Below are 20,575 nucleotides of genomic sequence, written 5' to 3'. Positions count from 1 at the left end.
ATTTCTGCACATTCTGAGTAAGTAACTCAAGATAGTAAGAAGCAAATGCACTTTAGTAGGGATCAGGACCAGTAAAGCGATCAGGCACAGGGAAAAGATATTCCCAGCCTGTCTCACACCTGTCTTCTCGAGCTGATTATAAGTGCACTATTCTGTCTTCTAATAAAATGCCGCTGTTTATTAAAGCTTCTCCCTTATTCATACAACTCCATGTGAACCAGTTTCTGAGATACTTTCTAGGGGTTCTGTTGGGGGTGGAGGCATGAGAGAAGGAAAACCAAGGAGCCACTGGATACCAGGAGATAGAAGCCTATGTCATCCACAGTGGGTGAAAAAAAATAGATACATAAAATAAAATAAAATCCAGGGCTATGCCAATCACTATAGATCAAGGACGATGACAATCTCTCACATTGTCCCTGAATTCTGCACTTTACAAAGTGTTTTTAAAGGCATCACTTAATGTACTTATGTGACTACACATCAAAGTGCAACTGGGAGGTGAAGACAGTGCCATCTTAAACAGGGAATCATAAAGTTTTGTCAGAAACACTGTGATAATCTCCACCCAAAACGTGGGGCAAAATGCAGGTGAATTCAAGGGAAGAACATGGATTCAGAGGCTTGGGTTTGTTGGAGGGAAGACAGGGCTGGCAGACCCCAACCGCTTAAAGCAGATCTTACGAAGCTCAAGAAGTGTGCCAAAGTTCAAAACATGGGTATCTCAGTCACTACTGTACATTGTAGAGGCCATTTTTAAATTGAAATTAGAAAATAGAAATGAGATGGGACCTGAGGACCTTAGGACCGCTCTGTTTCAACAATGCTTCCTGTCCTTCTCCTGACTGGGCCGTTGTGATGGTTCATTCTGTGGGTCAGTCTGACTGGGCCAAGGAGTGTCTGGCTGTGGGGTCAAACATTATTCTGGGTGCTTCTTTGAGGATGCGCGTGGATGAGATTAACTTTAAATGGGTAGACTGAAAAGCAGATTGCCCTTTCTAATGTGGGTGGGCCTCATCGAATCAGGTGAAGGCCCAAATAGAACAAAAAGGCTGAACCCCTCCCCTCCCCGTACACCTCCATACCCCTCCCCCCATAAGGGAGAATTCCTCCTGCCTAAAGGCCTTCCAACTGAGATGTTAGTGTTTTTTCTGCCTTTGGACTTGAACTGAAACATTGGCTCTTCCTTCCCCTTGAGCCTGCCAGTCTTGGGCTGGAGCCAGCTCTCCGGGGTCTCCTGTTGCTGACTCGCCCTGCAGATCTTGGCACTTGCCCACCTCCATAATCACACGGGTCTATCCTTTCTAATAAGTCTCTTTATATTTTTCCATATGTCCTATTGGTTCCATTTCTCTTTATATTTTTCCATATGTCCTATTGGGAGAGCCCTGACTAACGCATCCTTTATCCCCATAGATCTCTGAGGCAAAGTAAGCCATCATTAGTCACACATCTAGTCCATATCTCAAGACAGTAATTACCTGGTTTTTTTAAGGCCGTGGTTTTTTATAGAGAGAATCAGTCATGGAGGTTAAATGAGGATTTGTGGTTGAATAAGAACAATGAAATATTTGACTTTTTTTCCCACAGAGTCACCAAAGTGGTAGGGAAGGACTTGGGGGAATATGCAGGTGGAAGTACAGTGCGGACATGGAGTCAGAGGCTGGGGTTACGTGGAGGGAAGAGGACAGTAGAAAGACTGGACTCATGGGGGGAAAGGTGACTCATGTAATACTTTAAACAATGAAGAATTTAAATAAATAAAGTTTACATGAAGAGAAAAAGAAAGATTAAACAAAGGAAAAAAGAAAGAAAGACTGGACACACAAGCTCAGAACAGATCTTGTAACATTGAGAAAGTCTGGCAACATAGGCAATGAGGCTGCTGGGGGAGCAGGATGACCCCACCTTTTCATCTCAGCACAGGAGGCTGAGGCCCAGGAGGGAAGTGACTTGCCCAGGATCACATTATAAGCTGCCCTTCCAGACCAGCGAGGCTCCCAGCTGATGCGGAGTGAACAATAGGTGGGGACAAGCCTCTACCGTGGACTCACGACACAGCTGGGGCCCAGGTCTTCTCGCCCCTAAGGCAGCCATCTGTGTCCTATCCAAGAACTACTTCAGCAACTTGTATTTAAGTTTCCATCCAAAAGTCCAGTCTTTCTACTGTTCTCTTCCCTCCACGGAACCCCAGCCTCTGACTCCATGTCCGCACTGTACTTCCACCTGCATATTCCCCCAAGTCCTTCCCTACCACTTTGGTGACTCTGTGGGAAAAAAAGTCAAATATTTCATTGTTCTTATTCAACCACAAATCCTCATTTAACCTCCATGACTGATTCTCTCTATAAAATTTCCATCCAATTACCAACTGTTTCCCTCCCCACAGCCCCCCGAGTGTTCTACATACAGGATGTAAGACCATCTACGCTTTCACATGGGGGCCCTATTCATAGCGAACATTTTGCATTTCAATTTCCTACCAGGCACGTGCAAGTTCAGCCCAAATTTAAAGTAATGTTATGTTTTATAATTATGCCTCAAAAGATGAGGTAAAGGAGGAGATGGAGATATATTTTTTAAAAGTAAAGGGAGAAATAGAAGACAGTTTTGTAGCTACCTATCCATACACTACTTTAGGAAAATGCAATCATCATCACTAAAATAGTAATGTTATCTGACATCACATTTTTCAGAGAAGTTCTGGAGATTTTTTTTTCGAACATTATCTAAAATTAAAATGCCCCAAATCAAGTCTCCTATATAAAGGCTATTTTTTTTTCTCCATTTTTCGAAATTCCTGAAAAACTGATAATTGCCCCTAGATATTTCTTCATTTTTAAAATAAATCTCAGGACATGAGAATAAAAACTCAACTTCTTTGAAGAGTAAGCTTCCATTTCTTCCTTTTTTAAAAACATTTTTTTTTTATTGATTTCAGAGAGGAAGGAAGAGGGGGGGAGAGAGAAACATCAATGAGGAGAGAGAATCATCGATCACCCGCCTCCTGCATGCCCCACACTGGGGATAGAGCCAACAACCCGGGTATGTGCTCTGACCGGGAATTGAACCACGACCTCCTGGTTCATAGGTCAACGCTCAACCACTGACCCACACTGGCCGGGCAAGCTTTCATTTCTTTTAATCATGCAGGCACAAAACAAAACAAAAAAATGACAAGAATGAAGAAAACTTGCTCTAAGGAGGTTTCCATCGTCTTTCATTTTAAATGGAACAATTAACAATATTAAGGAGGAAAACCCCCATTTTTGAGCACTTTCACACACACAATGTAAAATTTTCCTCTTTATTGCTAACATAGCTGTATTCACTTACTGAGCGCTGGAAAGTGGGAGGGGGAGGAGATGGAGTCCAAGGCCGAACACAGCAGATGAATAATGACACAGAAAAAGATGACCAGCACAGGCAGGCCACGCCCAGCGCTCCTCACACAGTATTTCCTACCACTCAGTCATCTGATCGCAGTGCTTAGTCATTCGTCCACCACCAGGCTTGTCCTGAAAGAGGAGTGTTCTTCCTTTTTGACGGAAGAAGCTGAAAAGCTCCACGTGCCAAGCACCAAAACCTACCTTCACAGAGAAACCCACGCAGTAACGCAGACCACGCTGAGGCTAGCTAGTGTGAAAACAACCAGCTACGCTTGTTTTGTTTTGCCTTTCAGGTATAATTCACATGCCAGGAATTCAGTTTTATGATAAATATACTTCCCATCAAGTTGAGCTGACTACGCCAAGTTACGGAAACAAGTAAATTAAGGATTGATTTCTCTTTTATATAAAACCAGCCATCGCCTGGTTAATTAGCAAGTGAAACATAATCTGACTCACAAAAGTCTTTCTGAGAGAGGCAAGAGAGCCCTTTGGTTAGAAGCGCAGACCTGTGTTCGAATCCCAGCTCTGCCACTTAGCAGCTATGTGACATTAGGAAACGTACTTAACCTCTCTTGGGGTCTATTACTCATCCATCAAATGGGTGATGCACACAAACTTGACCCCATGGAGTTCCTGTGAAAACATACATGATCATGGCCCAAGGAGATGTTAGCTGGGGAAGGAAGGAAGGAAGGCCTGGGGGAAAGAGGTCGAGAGCTGGAGAGGAGCAGGGTGGGGAAGGGGGTGGGGACCATGGCAGAGAAGGACTCAAAGTGGGCAGAAGAGGAAGGAAGACACAGGTGCATTCGCTGATGAACTCGAGTGAAGTACCAGGGGGACAGGCTTAGAAAGCGACAGATCCTTTAGGGCTGGGGGATGTCCGGCCCTCGGGCCACGTAAGGCCTGCAAAATCATTTGGTCTGGCCCTGCCAAGGCACTGGGGTGAGTTACAGTAAGTAAATGTTTGACCAAATAAATAGCAGGCTAATTTTTAAGTTGGTAATTTTATATGGCCCTCGAATGGTGTTATAATTATCCAAATGGCCCTTGGCAGGAAAAAGGTTCCCCACCCCTGTTTTAGGCGGTCATACTTCATACGAGGAGCAACCTTATACACAAGGAGGTAATTATAGAACAGTGTGCTGAGCAGTGATAGAGACGCCAAGACTTACGGGAGCAGAGAAGGGGGCCCTGATGGAGAGGGTGGGAGGGGAGTCAAGGGCAGCTCCTTGTAGCCCGTCCCTCTCACGGCAAGGGGTCAGGGGGTGGGGGGCAGTCTGTATGCAGGGGTGTGGCTCACATGGGTCTTCTCTGCCTGAGGCAAAACCCAAAGAAGAAGTGGAAGTTTGGTGATTGTAAGATGAAGGTGGAGGTGGGGAGAGGTTACCAGGGACTGTATTTTGTAAGCAATGGGGAGCCACTAAAAGATTTTTAAACATGGTCATCCCATGATCAGATTCGCTTTTAGATGCAAAAAGCACTCTGGCCTTGTGTGTAGGATGCATCAGAGGAAGGGCAATCCTGGCAGCGTCAGCGGTGGTACAGAGAAGACGAGAGGCAGGCCTAGTCACCCTCCATCTCTCCCACCTGCACATCGTGTTCCTGAACAGCCACACGCCAGGGGCACCGCATGGTTTCAGAGCGCCCTGCCTGCGCTCGTGCTGGCCCTTGGCCTGGAATGCCCGTCTCCATTCCTCTTCTGGTGAACCGTCTCATTCTTTAAGAAGCAATTCAGGCATGCCTCCACCAGGAAGTCCTCCATGACTACACAGGAGGCTACACTTCCAGTTTGTCTTCCGAACACTCTGGAATATCATTTGCCCTGAATTCATTACATGATGTTGAAATTCCATGCTCAGCTCTCTATCACCCTGCTCATCTGAGAGCACCTTGAGGGTTAAGGCAGCATCTCCTCCGAGTCCCTAGTCTGTGCGCATTTGCCTGGCCCAGACTTGCACTCACAGAACTAAGCTGAATGCTAATCTCCTGCCCCAAATCTTTCCACCACCTCCAGGCTGCCTCCTGAATGAGGCCCACGCTTTGGCCCGGCACCTCCATCGTCTGGCCTGTCTCCCTCACAACCCTTCACAGCCTCTCCATCACTTACTCTCCAAGTTGGTTGCCCCCACCACACGCCATTATGTATTGTATTTCCCTCTGGCTTTGTTCCCTTCCCCAGCTTCCAATTGTCCAAATTCAATCCATCCTCTGTCATTTTGAAACTTGAAGTAAATATTTGAGATGAAGCCCACGTTTCACAAACCCAGAGCCCTCCCAAGCCCACCAACCAAGAGTGGGCACCCCCTGCATCGCCCCCGTTCTAACCGCCCCTCGCTCTCGGTCCAGTGACCCACGGGGAGTGAGAAGGGCGCAGAGCTAATCAGGGGTGGGGGGAGGGAAGGATGGGGGAGCCACCTGGGAGGAAGCCACGACCGCCTAAGGGTGGTGAGGTTTTGTCCCTGTTTACTTGTTGAAAATAATAAACAGACGGGGGAAAAAAAGTTCTAACTGGACTTAATTTACAGTTCTTCCTGCCTCCCAACTTCAAAAGGAAGCCAACATGTGGCCTGGCCGCGTGGCCGGCTCCACACGGGATACGCTCAAATGAAAGTTGCGTCACTCTGCCCCACCCAGACCCCAGAGGCCCCGGGGCCAGACCATAAGCTGGGTGTCTTAAAGCACAGCATCCGGCACACAACAGGACGAAGTGCAGCCACTATTGTTGTCCGTGTCTTTTTATTTGGACAAGCCACTGGCCATGATCTTGTCCACCCCAGTTCTTCCAACAAGACCTGTCGCAGAGACATCATCTTGCATGATGTAATGTGCCCTGTAGGTTCAGCTATTATTAAGCTATGAGTGACTTTTTTTTTTCTGAGATTCTTGAGGTCTCTGGGGGAAAGCTCTACATGAATAAAACAATATTTTCTTTCATGTAGAATACAGTAAAGTTCAGATTTTAAAATCAGTGGATAAAGCACTGCTCTTTTAAAGAAGTTTTCCAAAGGTAGTTTCGAGAAAACGATACTTATGGGATATGTGAGAGATCACGTTCTTATTGGTCTTGATTTGTAAATACCTTTGCCCTTGTAGCTTCACATAACGTTCTCCACAGACCATCTCATAAAAGTAACTGTAAGCACGTACTGGCCCCCCTAACATTTCATACACTTCGTGTCTACAAGTCGAGAGCAGAGCATCTGGCACACCAGGCAAGGCCAGTGGGTGCAGAAAAGGGAGTGTGCCGAAACCGGTTTGGCTCAGTGGATAGAGCGTCGGCCTGCGGACTGAAAGGTCCCAGGTTCGATTCCGGTCAAGGGCATGTACCTGGGTTGCAGGCACATCCCCAGTAGGAGATGTGCAGGAGGCAGCTGATCAATGTTTCTCTCTCATCAATGTTTCTAACTCTCTATCCTTCTCCCTTCCTCTCCGTAAAAAATCAATAAAATATATTAAAAAAAAGAAAAAGAAAAGGGAGTGCATGTTGCCCGCTACTTCCTCTCTGTAAAAAATCAATAAAATATATAAAAGAAAAAAAAGAAAAGGGAGTGCATGTTGCCCGCTGCAAAGCCCTCTGGGAAAACACCCTGAAACACTGCCACTCCAGTGAGGAGGAGATTTCAGGTGGGATTTCTGAAGGTCAATCCCAATGATTTCTTCCCAAAAGTTCACAAGCCTCGCTAGCATGAGATGGGAGTGTGTGCATGGGAGGGATGAGGAAAACAGGGCCGGGGAGGGGAGAACTGAAATGAAAAACTAGTATTTGTGCTTAAATCCATGGGAGGGACGATTCTGCCAAAGGATGTAGAATGGGCCACAAGTAAGAATTGCCCTAACTCTTTAAAACAGTTTCTCCTCAGGCACCCAACCACCCAGACCTTGGGTCTGCATGGGCATTTATGTGAGAGTCACCCCTCACATCCCACTCAGAGAATGACACCAACGGTGACATCACAAAATAAGTATTTACCAACTGTGGGCAAGGGAATAAAGTTCCATTTAATGAAAATATTAAATTTCTAAAAATGTTGGCTTGGACTTCATAGGGCCATAAAGAGGAAACGCGGAGGAGGAGGAGGAGGGAGACTAGCCAGGAGCCATTCCATGGCACTAAATTTCCCTTTCTCTCCCTAGACCTAAACATGTGACGATACATAGAGTCTCGAAAACTCCAGGCTGGGCATCCCACCAGAGGACTCCTGTGTGGCCTCAAGGTTCAGGTGTGGAGAGCCTGTAAGAGTTAAAGCCACACTTGCCCCCACCCCCACTCCAGTCGCCGCGAGAGCTCTGAGTGGGCGCCCTGAGCCGTCTGAGACACAGGACCACGGAGCACAGAACTGTCACTGACACTCGTCCGAATGTTAGGTTGTCTGAGCAAAGAAAAACAAATGCTAAGAAGCTGCTTCTCCTCCTCTGAAAGGCAAAGAGCACGAACTCCACCTGTTTCATTGTTACACGCGTGTGCAATCAGACCAGCGGAGGCGTTTTCCTTAGCACGTCGTCTGCAATGGAAACGACGCTGGTTTCTGGAACCCACAGATGCAGGAACCTTACCTCTCATCCTCTAGGGCAGCGGTTCTCAACCTGTGGGTCGCGACCCCTTTGGGGGTCGAACGACCCTTTCACAGGGGTCGCCTAAGACCATCGGAAAACACATATATAATTACATATTGTTTTGTGATTAATCACTATGCTTTAATTATGTTCCATTTGTAACAATGAAAATACATCCTGCATATCAGATATTTACATGACGATTCATAACAGTAGCAAAATGACAATCATGAAGTAGCAACGAAAATAATTTTATGGTTGGGGGTCACCACAACATGAGGACCTGTATTAAAGGGTCGCGGCATTAGGAAGGTTGAGAACCACCGCTCTAGGGATTTTATTCTACAGAGTTTGTTCTGAAAGTGACAGTATCTGAGAGACTCAGCGAGGCAAGGGGGAGCTGCTCAAAATTAGGAAAAAAGATTTTGGCACAAAATATCGCATGAGATGCGCACAGCAGCCAAAGGCTGAAAAGCACATCCCATCACCCCCGCCACAGACACGCAGGCACCGGGTGCTGGGATGAGAAGCCTGGACAGCTGTTCCCGGGAGACGGGGAAAGGCCGCCGCCCGCCGAGTGTGCTGTGCGTGGCCGAGCCAGGGGAGGGCCACCCGGGCAGCAGCCGTACCTGGTTCTCTATGGCTTTCCTGTTCTTGGGGTCGCTGACCACGGACAGTTGCAGCTCGGCCATCTTCTTCATCTTGCTGTCCATGTCTATCTTCTGCGCCAGGTTCCTGGTCTGGTTCTTCAGCAGCCGCACCGTGTCCTCCTTGCCCCGCTTCTTTGCAAAGAGGGATGCGCACGCCGAGTGGATGGCAGTGACCCAGTTTTCCAGATCTGTCTGGCTAGTGGCCTACACGCAGGAGGGTAAATAAATAAAATAAAAATAAAAACTCTTTAGAATTGTTTTAGCGCAAAGTGCTCTCCACAGTGGCAGGCTGGGCTTTGATGTGTAACACCTAAGGGGTACCTTCGCTCCCTAAAACTGTCTAATTTCGAAAACACACAAAACCACTTAATTCGGGTTCACAGCTCCCCTGATTCCACAGGGCCTGGGAGAACATGGGGAGCAGAGCAGAAATAATCCTGCCTGGCCCGTGTGGCTCAGTTGGCTGAGCATCAGCCATGAACCAGGAGGTCACAGTTCGATTCCCGGTCAGGGCACATGCCTGGGTTGCAGGCTCGATTCCCAATGTGGGGCACGCAAGAGGCATCCGATCAGTGATTCTCATCATTGATGTTTCTCTCTCTCTCTCCCTCTCCCTTCTTCTCTCTGAAATCGATTAAAATATGTATATATATATGTGATCCTGCAGCCCCAGACATGTGGGAAGATGAGCTAGAATCAAGCTGTAAGCCTAGGGCAGGGGAGTAATAAGAAAGCCAGGTACGGCCACTCAGTGTTGCATTGTGCTGCTCTCTTAAGATGGCTTATGCTCATAATTTTAATAGAATGAGAAAATAGGACTAAAATATTAAAATTTGAAACCAGGATATGAAATTTCATGTCTACAGTATGGACTCAATTATGAAAAATGTCAGTGAAAGAATCTTTTTTTTTTCTCTACTCTCAGAACCTTCAGACACAAAGACAATGATACTGTCACATGAGGGTTATATTTCATTCAAAAGCAATAAAGAAAGTCTGAATAGAGCAGGATGGGCGGAGGCGCGTGGCTGTAAGCAGGCAGAGAGCACTTTCAGTTCCCGACGTGCGGAAATAGCCACACACATCCCAGCTCCGGGGAAGATCCCTCGTGATCTCCAGCTCATACACTTGGACCTGCTGTGACAATTTCTTAATTTCTCATTTTGCCTGAATCACAAAATGAAATACCCATTTCACACTTGCCCCTAAGGAGAGCATGTAGACTTAATCTGATGTATTTACCTTCCTGGCCATTTAGATCAACATCAATTCACTACTTTGCTTTAAAGATCATAGATCAGTGGTTCTCAACCTTCCTAATGCCGCTACCCTTTAATACAGTTCCTCATGTTGTGGTGACCCCCAATTTCATTGTTACAAATTGAACATAATTAAAGCATAGTGATTAATCACAAAAACAATATGTAATTATATATGTGTTTTCCGACAGTCTTAGGCGACCCCTGTAAAAGGGTCGTTGGACCCCCAAAGGGGTCGCGACCCACAGGTTGAGAACCGCTGTCATAGAAGGTTTAAGTGACTTTTCTGTTAAGAGGAGGGAAATCAAATCTCAGGGCCCTGACGTTGGCTAGTTCAGAGACCAAGGCATTTACCTGGTACAGGTGCTGGGAAATTCTGTTTCAGGGAACCCTTCACAAAATCCTAGACGCCCACAGCCAGCGAGAGAATGCTCTGTTGTCCTGCAGGGCTCCTGCGGGCCCAGGACCAAGTTCAGCAGAGGCCTGAACCTATGAGTTCTCCATGACCCTCTGGCCAGAGGTAACCCACAGCCCGCACGGTGTGGACAGGCATCGCCGGGGGTGGGCTGGGAGGCTCTGGAGAAACACGCTTCCCCTCTGGCTATCACCCCACCTTTTGTGAGTCCACTAACAATAACAGCAATCTCAGTTAGATCAATCACAACACTAGTCCTTAGTACTTACACACACACACATTATATCAGTTACCCCTAAAGCAACCCTAGAAGCTATGATTATTCTACCGGTGGGAGGGTCCAGCAATCACAGAAGTTGGGTAAGTGCCCCAGCGACCAAGCCAGGACTCACACCTAAGCCCCCAGTCCCGGGGCGTGGTGCCACCATGCTCTGCGACTTCTCATTTGCTACAAAGTTGCCAAAAGTCCCAGCAGCAGATCACCTGAACCTTGACGTCCCTACCACCACGCCCCCCGGGAGATGAGACCTCAGAGCATCTAGCTGGGAGCTTGTCCTGAACAGCTGCTTCTCCCACTTCCACTGGGTCCTTAGCAAGAACCTCAAGCCTCTCCTGTGTGCACTCCCTCGACTTCATCTAAGAAGCCTCCACTCGCCCGGCCGGCGTGGCTCAGTGGTTGAGCGTTGACCTGTGAACCAGGAGGTTATGGTTCGAATCCCGGCCAGGGCACATGCCTGGTTTGTGAGCTTGATCCCCAGTGTGGGGCGTGCATGATTCCCTCTCAGCATTGTTGTTCTTATCTCTCTCTCCCTCTCCCTTCCTCTCTGAAATTAATATATATACACACACACACACACACACACACACACACACACATACATATAAATTTTTTAAAGCCTCCACTCTGGGAATTTCGGACCTCACACCCACTAGATCACCTGCTGTTCCCGGACAGGGATGGAGACTTTGCTTTGGATGAAGAACACCCCGTGGGCACCAGGAAATGCTCGCTGTGCGAGTGACTGACCGGCACTGGGGCTGACGCTCGGGGCGAAGCCCCAACCCAAAGCCTAACTGAGCTGTCGCTCTGTCACTGCTAAGCTGTCCTCTCGGTTCTGCCCCTCACACCCTCAGTGTACGCGCGTCATCTCGGGCCTGCGCGCAGGAAGCTCAGCGGTACCTGGAACAGGTAGACGTCTCCGAAGGAGTTGCTGAGGCAGAACACGTTCTCCTTCTTGGGGTGCTCGGGGACGGCCTGCACGATGCTGTCCTCCGCGAACAGGGCGCAGCGGGGCGCGCTGGTCTGGTCCAGGGAGTTCTTCCCGTAGGTCTCGTAGAACAGCAGCGTGCAGCCTGTGGAGAGAAGCAACCCAGGCCTGTCACACAGCCCAAGGACCTAGTGAAGCCAGGAAAAGGCATGTATCTAAAAACAAGCAAACCTGCATGCAGCAACTGTGTCATACAAAAGAAAATGCTGGTCTCCAAAGTGTGCCTCGGTGCATTAGCTTTAACTGCTGAAAATGAGGGGTGTCTGCACATGCCATGTTGGTAAGAGCGATCCTACGCATGAATTGCCATTTGCTGCTGCTTACTTCTGCCAGGAACGCCTCTCGGAATCCCACACGTACGGCTCACCGGGACCCCACAGCAGCCCGGAGGGCAGGCGTGCCCATTAGCCCATTTCACAGATGGGACAGCTGAGACGACACCACCCGTGCAGGTTCCACAGCTGGACCCACACCCTCTGGCCCCAGAGGCCTCGCTCTTACCCACAACACAGCATTAGAGAGAACTCAATGCAGGAGGCCGGAGAAACTCCCATGTTAGTTAACTTCCGGAGCTCCCGCACTTACAGTATGCGGTCACCTGAAACCCAGTAAGCCTGGGAACCCAACCACTTATGTGAACATACCAGTTTATTCTCCAAATGCCACGTAAAACAAAATTAGTGTTTTCTCTTATCTCACAGCGATAGGAACTATTACTATCATCTTACCAGTTTAGACTGAGAGAAAAGAGAAAATATTTATCCCCTGAATTTTCAAAGATTACTCCAAAAATGCTGCCGCATAAGCTTGCAAGTATAGAGCTTCCCCCAACAGGCTCACAAAGTGCTGTAGGCAGAGGTTATTAAAGGTCTGTTTTGATAATTAGATAGAATGGCCTATAATTATTATAATTATCATTTAAAAACAATTTCACTCTTCCCAGTTTCATGTCTTCCTTTAAAAACAAGTCTCAGAGGGAAGGCAGGGGTGGCGGGGGAGAGACTAAGAGAACTTAGGCATATGTGCACAGCCCATGGACAAGGCAATAGTTTAGTGAAGGCCTGGGGGAAGGGTGGGGGGGAGTGGAGGGGATCAATGTGGGAGTGTGGTGGGGGGGGGGAGAAGAGGGCACATGTAATACTTCCAACAATAAAGATAAATTTAAAAAAACAAAAACACAAATCTTAACGTTTATATAATGCGGCACAGAAGGCAGGCGAGAAAGACGCCGGCCCCTCGCTCTGCCCTCAGAAACAGCGCACTTTCTCCCTCCCTGTGCTTTATGGTTTCTAGAAGCACCGAGCAACTCTCTCCCCACAAACAAAACTCTGAGCGAGGCGCTCAGAGCGAGGGAAGGCAGCACGAGGTTTACCGGCAGAGCTGTTTCCGCAGGGCTGAGCGTCTCTCCCTCCAGCCACCGAATCACGTGGAATCTTTCCACCAGGGACCGGTGCTGCCGCTGCGTACCCAGCGCCATGCATGACCTTGGGACCAGGAATCGGGGCAAAGGCGACAGAGCAACACCAGCCGTCCCCAGGCCCAAGTTCTTTCCAAGGGTTAAGGCTGGACTTGCCCGCTTCCCTCGCATTGTGCTCCCGGCGGCCGTGGTCTGAGTCAGTGCATCCAGAGGAAATGAACACAACCCCGGGCAGATGCCAGGGTGTTGCCCAACCTCCCGCCCCATGGCCGACAGAATGCAGCTCTCACGTGGCAGCGCGGGACCAAAACTGGACGTTTCGCTTTAGAGCCGGGCCAGTGTAAACCAGTATGCGGAGCGCTGCTGCTGCGGAATTTAAAGCCCGGGAAAGCAATCGCAGGTCTGTTCCATCAGGCTGACCCAGCCTGGGTCTCTGATGCCGGGGGCCTCGGCTGACAGAAGGGGCTGCAGCCTGTCAGGCCCGGCACCCCCAGGGTCGTGGCTGTCAGCCCCCGCCCAGTCCCTGCCAGGAACTGGTGGTGACCTGGGGAGTGGACAGTGGAAGTGCCCGCCACAGTAGCACAAAGAGGAAACAGACTGGAACAGCAACGGACAGACAAGAGGAGATATATTAGTAGAACTATCACCAGCAAAGGAGAGCCACTAGTCTCTGTTCTCTTCCAAATCCACCTTTTCGTTGACATCCTTTGAACCCACACTCATCCCTCCATTCCTTGTCCTGTCGAGGGGCAGAGCTGCCGGCACCCTAAAATTCCCTTAGGCCTCCCCTGCTGACATCAGCCCACTGTTGTGCATCCTGAGGGTCGCTTTAGTGACCTTGGCAACTATTCCGCCCAGGAAGCCCCCGTGAACCGCATGAAAATCCACTCATTGGAAAAGACAGGATTATCTTTGTTAAGAAGGTGTCACACCCTGCGAGCCCTAAAACACAGCTGTGCCCTTAGCATCCCTATCATTGAATGCAGGTAGGTAACCAGGCGGTTTGCTAACGGGTTCTCTCTCACGAATGCTGTTTCCAATTTCTTTACACGGACACTTCCAGGATAATTTTAAAATTCTGCCTCAATGGACACATGTGCGTATAGACACATATATATGTTTTTAACCAAGATTAAACCAAACGGCTAAGTCCAAACATTACAACTTGGATTCTAAGCCAAGAACGCTAAAGTCAACACATGGAGTTCCCAGAGGAGAGGGGTGTGGAAAGCCAGTGGGGAGGGCTGTGCGGGGGAAACGTCTCTATCGCATGCCTCTCCTTGGCTGCAGCGGGAAGGAAGCTTGGTAACATTTACTGACAGAGCACCCTTCGCTCTGGGTCTTGAAGTGTTTTACAAGAAGCACGTGACGGCAGGGCCCAGGCCGACCGCAGATCTCGTTCGTAATCATCCGAGATGACTCGGGACCGTCCCACCCCTGGAGTCGGCAGCCAGGGGTCCCAGTGTGGCTTACAGAATGGGAAACAAGAACCCTGAGATGCGCTCTTCCAACCTCAAGGGATGCCGGCCTGAGTGCCCCCGGACCCTCCAAGGGCTGGCTCTGTGCAAGTGCCAGAGCAGGGACGCAGAAAGGCAGGAGCTTTCCACTTTTGCTTTTTGTTTCTTTCTTTTCACGTGAGATTCAGAATCAACTTGTCTTCCATCTATTAGACCTGTCCTGACCTCTAGTGAACCAGATTAAATTCCATTTCTCTTCCACAAGACTGCTGTGTACTCTCAGCTCAGTTCTTACTTCCTCCCGGCTAAAGAGTCCCGGATCCTTATGTCACCCTCCCTAAGGCATGGCTCTCGATCCCCTTGATGTCACCTATGGCCCTGCTTCTCACAGAATATGTACACACACACACACACCCCATCACACTCACACACACACACACACACACACACACAATCACACTCTCACACACACACACACACACACACACACACCATCACACACATACACACACACACACCATCACGCCATCACACGCCGCCGCCACCACCACCCTAGGTCATACAGAGGGTGGGTTTGAAAGCTATAGGACAGCCAGGGAACAACTTCCCAAAGCATCCATTTTAATCAACAAATTTTACATTAAAAAAAATAGGTACAGCCAGGCGGCCACCGGTGTGGCTCAGAGATTGAGCATCAACCTATGAACCGGGAGGTCATGGTTCGATTCCAGGTCAGGGCACATGCCCAGGTTGCGGGTTCAATCCCCAACAGACACTCATGCCATGGACGGCCTGCACATCAAACCCCAAATCGTCTTCACTTGTCACACTTTGCGGCCACATCTCCCTATCGTGCCCTCGGGGAGTTATTTGGTTATTAAACCTTAAAGCATAGCTTCTCCCTGCAGCATTTTTTCTTGCCGGATTCAACCCATTATTCCAACTTTCCAAATCCCGTCCGTCATTCGGGGTGAGAGCCTGCTTCCCCGGATGCCAAACCCAGGAGAGGCCTGTGCCTCCCTCAGCCGCACGGTGTCCCCGGACCCGAACCCGGAGCGCAGAGGACAGCGATCTGTAGGATGCTGGGCCTGGGTTTGATCAACTCCCCATTTGCTGGGGAAGGGAGTTATTTAAAAAGGGAACGCCCTCACGGGTGCACCTGTCCCAGAGGCGCGTATGGGTCATGATGCAATCACGTCAGCACCCCAAGGCTGGGGGCCGGCGGGCTCAGCGTTTCTAAATAGGGGCAAACAAAGCAGAAAGCTAGCGAGGGGCACAGTGGGGGGTGGGGGGTCCAGCCTTTCGCACACACTGTCCGGGATGTGATCCCCAGTTCTGCTTTCTCCCAGGATGAGGAAGGGCGTCGGCCCAGTGATGAGGTTGGACTCTGAACACTACACTCCGTTCCTCTGAAGAAGTCACAGGACAACCGTGCAGAAACGCCAGGGGCTGCGCGGCTGCTCTTCCTGCTCCCATCTGTGTAGGTCAGCACTGTGCCACTGAGAGCCTCGCTCCTCCCGGGCATCTACCTCCCTTCAAGTCCATGCGCCCTCCATGCGCCCACACCGGGCAAGGCGACCCTAAGGTCCAAACAGCAATGCCTGGGAGAAACTTCTCTCAGATTCTTACTCCTGACCCCGTACGTTAAAAACAAAGCATGTGGTTTTCTACGGTATCAATGCGACTCTTACTTCAGAAAGGTGGGAGGACACAAATCAAATAACCCAGATGAGATCCGAGTTCTACAAGCCGCACACCTCTTTGGGGTTCTGAACACATGCCCAATAGGAAATTCGGGATCTGCATTCCAAACAACTAAACTACATTTGCTTACTTATTTGGGGTATTTTCTTTCCTCCAGATGCAGGAAAGGTATTTAAAAATGGTACAGAAATACCTACAAAATAATAAGCAAAAACTATTAAATTCAATCATGTGTTAGGTGGAATCACAAAGGTGAATATTCAGTAAGCCATATCTCACAGGTTTGCGAAAGTGTTTGTAGCCCGGGCCAGTGCGGCTCAGTTGGTTGGGCATCGTCCTGTGCGCCAAAGGGCGGTTCGATTCCCAGTCAGGACATATGCCCAGGTTTTGGGCTCGATTCCTGATAGGGGACTTGTAGCAGGCAGAGGATCCATGTTCCCTTCACATCAATGTTTCTCTCTCTCTCTCTCCATCTCTCTCTAAAAATCAATTTTAAAGATCTTAGAGAGAGAGAGTTTGTAGTAAAGCATGCAGGAAGATCCTATGTCAATTCCCTTCACATGAACTCAGATGGGCGCGGGGCCCCTGGCGCCCCCAGGAAAGCGCAGAGCAGAGGGAGGATCCCAGAGGCCCGGCGGTCCAGGGCGCACTCACCTTTCAGTGTCACCCAGTACTGTTTCCACTTCCTCCGGGCCACCAGCTCCAGCTTCTTCTCCTTCTGCAGGGTGACCAGGGGCTTGAAGAAGAGCCAGCCGGCTTTGCGGACCACCCCCTGCTCCTTCTCGAAGAGCAGGTCCAGCTGCTCCAAGGAGCTCAGGGACTCGCTGCTGGACTCGGCCGTCTCCGTGGACGTGTCTACGTTCTCCGTGTTGGTCCTGCTGATTTCCAACTCTCGCATGAAATTTTCATAAATGTTCTGCCGGAGGGGGTCGCTGCCAATCGCGTGAGCAGACTCGCTTCTCTGGGACAGGCGCTGCGCCGAGCCCCCCGCCCACAGCGAGGCGGGCGCCTGGAAAGGCCCCGGGGCCTCTGCATGCAGACCGTCCGAGCGGCTGTCGAAGAAGTCGCTGCCCTCCTTGGACCTCGGCTCCTGGGAGCAACCAGATGACCCCGATCAGAAGTTACATCCCTCCAAAGAGTCCCCCCGACACAGCACACGTGGGATACTGTGGGTCGCTGGTGTTGTTGCCACTGAGCAAGATGCTTTTCGCAAAAGTGCATCTTTAATCAAGTCTCTAAACCAGAAAGAACTGTGGGAATAGTGCTGCCCAACCCAGTTTATAGCCGGTGGAGTCAATGCTTCAACATGGAAACAAAAATACCACTGACTCTTCTCCATTTAACCTACGCTTAGCATCAAGAAATTAAGTAGTGTATTTAAAACCCATGAGTGAAGATTTCTAGCCTGATGTTTCTTTGCTAACTGTGAATCGGAGTCTTAGAAGCAAAAATTCATGTCCTTGCAGTCTATTTGTTTTTTTTCCTGGATCCTTTTAAAGGTAAATTAGAAAATCCTAGTTCCAGGGTCAAGGGGGCAGGGACATGGGACTCAGCGTTGTGCAAACTTCTAGGCACAAACCTGTCCGCAAGGTAAACACGGCCTCCAGCTTCCAGCCACCTGCCCAGGTCTAGACTTGGGGCCTCTGGCATCTTATTTTCCTACTGAAGAAACCATGCTCCTGAGATTCCTGATCCACAAAGGGTATACAGCGGAACCATGCCCCCTTTCTTCATAATTAATATTGTGTACTTAATTTGGGAATTTCTTTCATGAAAAGAATTTACTCTGCATTCATTCTCATCCTTTTACTTGAACATCTGTTTTATTCGAGGCCAGGGGTGGGGAACCTTTGTCCTGCCAAGGGCCACTTGGATATTTGTAACATCATTCTCGGGCCATGCAGAATTATCAACCTAAAAATTAGCCTGCTGTATTTGGTCAAACACTTAATTAACTCACCCCTTGTGCCTGGGCAGGGCCACACCAAATGATTTCGCGGGCCTTATACATCCGCTGGCCGGACGTTCCCCACCCCTGTTCTAGGCACTGGCATACCGAAGACACGATTCTTGGCCTTCATATTTATTTCAACACAAAATCAGAGGCAGGCAACTCTAACTAAAATTAAAATTTTTATAATAACTGCTACCCCTACGAGGACTCTGTGCACTGGATACTGAACGGGCCGAGCACAGAGCTGAAACCATGAAGATTTCCTCTTACATCTAGATTACAAGTCTACTCATTCAGGAAAAGTACCTTCCACACAGCCCATTCATTGGTCAATAGCAGGAAAGTGAGCTTAAATTATGACTCAAAAGGTACTGACATTCCAAACTGGGAGCTTGGTTAAGGTCACTCTGCTGAGAGATGCTAACCACGCTCACCAACTCGGCTGCTAGTGGCCTTTCAATGTTGGTTCCTTATCCATTAGATTAAAAATGAAAGAAAACTGCATCAAGGCCCATGCGCTGTTGGCCTTACTTTGACTACTGCAATGTGAGAAGGGGTTTTATTTTCCGGAATTCCACCCAGAAAGCAAGTGGCAATGTAGAAATTCTTTGCTATCTTTTGTAGGAAAATCATCAATCTGAAGAGTGCTTCCAAATACCCAAGGACAATAAACAGCTGACCCCGAACACGGCTATTACTAATGAAAATATTGTTTTCCGTGTGTGTTTACACAGTGTCCCAAAGCCACATTTATTTATACATGGATACTTATGCAAGAACAGAGCAAATAAGCCAGCTGCGGTGAGTCATTTAGGAAACTTTCAAAATAGTTTGATTTTTTTTTAAAAAAACTGTCACTTGTTATTCTTCAAAAACTCTTAGGAAGTGAAGCAATGCTTCGCATGTAGCCAGCATTAACACGATTTCAGCAATGAGCAGGACTCTGACTCAGAGCCCCAAACATGGGGCTGCCTCTGACACTCAGCGAGAACCACAATGGGGTGTTCAGAAGAAGCAAAACCCCGTCAGAAAGGCACTTTCATGCCAAACTTAAACACGACTACAAACACTCCTGGCATTTTTCTAATGAGAGACTTCAAGCTGTAGTGCTAACTTTGAAATGTTCAAAAGTAGCAAAGACAAAAGTTTCTCCCTGAGAAGTGGGAAAAGATGACATTTTAGCATTTGTAACTGATTCTTATACACAGACATGAACTTCCCCAGTCTCTAATAAATTTCAATATCTTTCCATCTAGAATCCTAATAGCCAGTGACTAGTAGTGTTCAGCAAATAGGAATGAATGCATGAATGTCCCTAAATAGGCTGGCTCTCTGGTTGTGTTTTGGGTGTGACACTAACATGCCACGTGACACAGATGCACTAAGCAGACTGATTTCCATTCCCCCAATCAGATCATCATAAACGAGGACACTGCAGCTTGACAAACAGAGCACTCCAACGAGAATAGAGACTCCAGATGTCTCTTGGCACCCTGGGAGCTCAGGGAAAACCCCGGTCACCACCCCTCACTTTCTAGGAAAGAATGCCAATGTCACCTTGTCATGGTGCACGCGAATTTTCGTTCATTGCGGAGTACGCACCGCCAGTCCTCTATAGAAGTTCCTGGGGGCTCTGCAGTCATGCGGCCCACACGTACTCTGGTCCTCCCCAGGGCACATGGAAGGATCATGTCCTACTCCCGGCCTCCCTCCCTCCAAGTTAGGCACGGCCACCTGACATGCTTTAGCCAGTAAATGTGAACAGTGTAGAGGAGAGACACGCTCTATGCAAATCAGAGACGTGGACTCGCTGGCTCAATGCCAGTGTCAATTAGGGTCACAGCAGATGACAACTGAACATAAGTTGGCAGGCGTAGCCCATTGGTTGAGCGTGGACCTATGAACCAGGAGGTCGCCCTTGGATTCCCTGTCAAGGGGCATGCCCGGGGTTGCGGGCTCCATCCCCAGCAGGGGGCGGGCAGGAGGCAGCTGATCAATGATTCTCTCTCATCATTAATGTTTCTCTCTCTCTCCCTCTCCCTTCCTCTCTGAAATCAATAAAAAAATATTTTTATTAAAAAATAAAAGAAAATGCAAATCTGAAGCAAAGGGGGTAAAAAACCCACACCTGCAAACAGGATGGCAGGTCTTGGGCTCCCTGCTCCCTGAGGCCTCAGGACCAGCTGTGCGGCACCTTCTGCAAACACACCCATTTCCCAGAGAGGAAAACAGAGGCCTCCTTCGCGATGCTGCACGGGGAGCTCACTCACCTGCAGTTTCCGCTTCTTCCTGGAGAGGCTCCCTGTCCAGTCGCTGATGCGGCGCATTCTGGCCTTCAGGGTGTCCTTCTTCCCCGCGTCCTCCTCCGCCAGGGCCTTGGACTTCCTGCAGGGGAGCGTGAAGGACGCGTACTGGCCGGGGTCCCCGCGCCCCACGCGGGACAGCACGTCCATGTCGGAGGCGAAGGACACGCGATGGCTGAGGCTGGCGGGGGCCCTGGAGTCC

The 20,575-nt window shown here is 49.1% G+C and overlaps 1 protein-coding gene across 1 annotated transcript in view; it reads right to left on the bottom strand.

The window, feature by feature from the left end:
* TIAM2 (T-cell lymphoma invasion and metastasis 2) overlaps positions 1 to 20,575 on the bottom strand; it is a 117,125-nt gene that overhangs the window by 71,614 nt on the left and 24,936 nt on the right. Inside the window, exons 4-7 of the mRNA XM_014545039.1 lie at positions 20,341 to 20,568; positions 16,771 to 17,206; positions 11,451 to 11,623; positions 8,576 to 8,800 (exon numbers count right to left, since the gene is read on the bottom strand). Coding sequence (XP_014400525.1) covers positions 8,576 to 8,800; positions 11,451 to 11,623; positions 16,771 to 17,206; positions 20,341 to 20,568 — 1,062 coding nt within the window. The remainder of the gene's footprint in view (positions 1 to 8,575; positions 8,801 to 11,450; positions 11,624 to 16,770; positions 17,207 to 20,340; positions 20,569 to 20,575) is intronic.

This window comes from Myotis brandtii, unplaced genomic scaffold (assembly GCF_000412655.1).
Source record: "Myotis brandtii unplaced genomic scaffold, ASM41265v1 scaffold395, whole genome shotgun sequence".
Lineage (NCBI taxonomy): Eukaryota > Metazoa > Chordata > Mammalia > Chiroptera > Vespertilionidae > Myotis > Myotis brandtii.
This window is presented reverse-complemented; position numbering and strand designations above follow the sequence as displayed.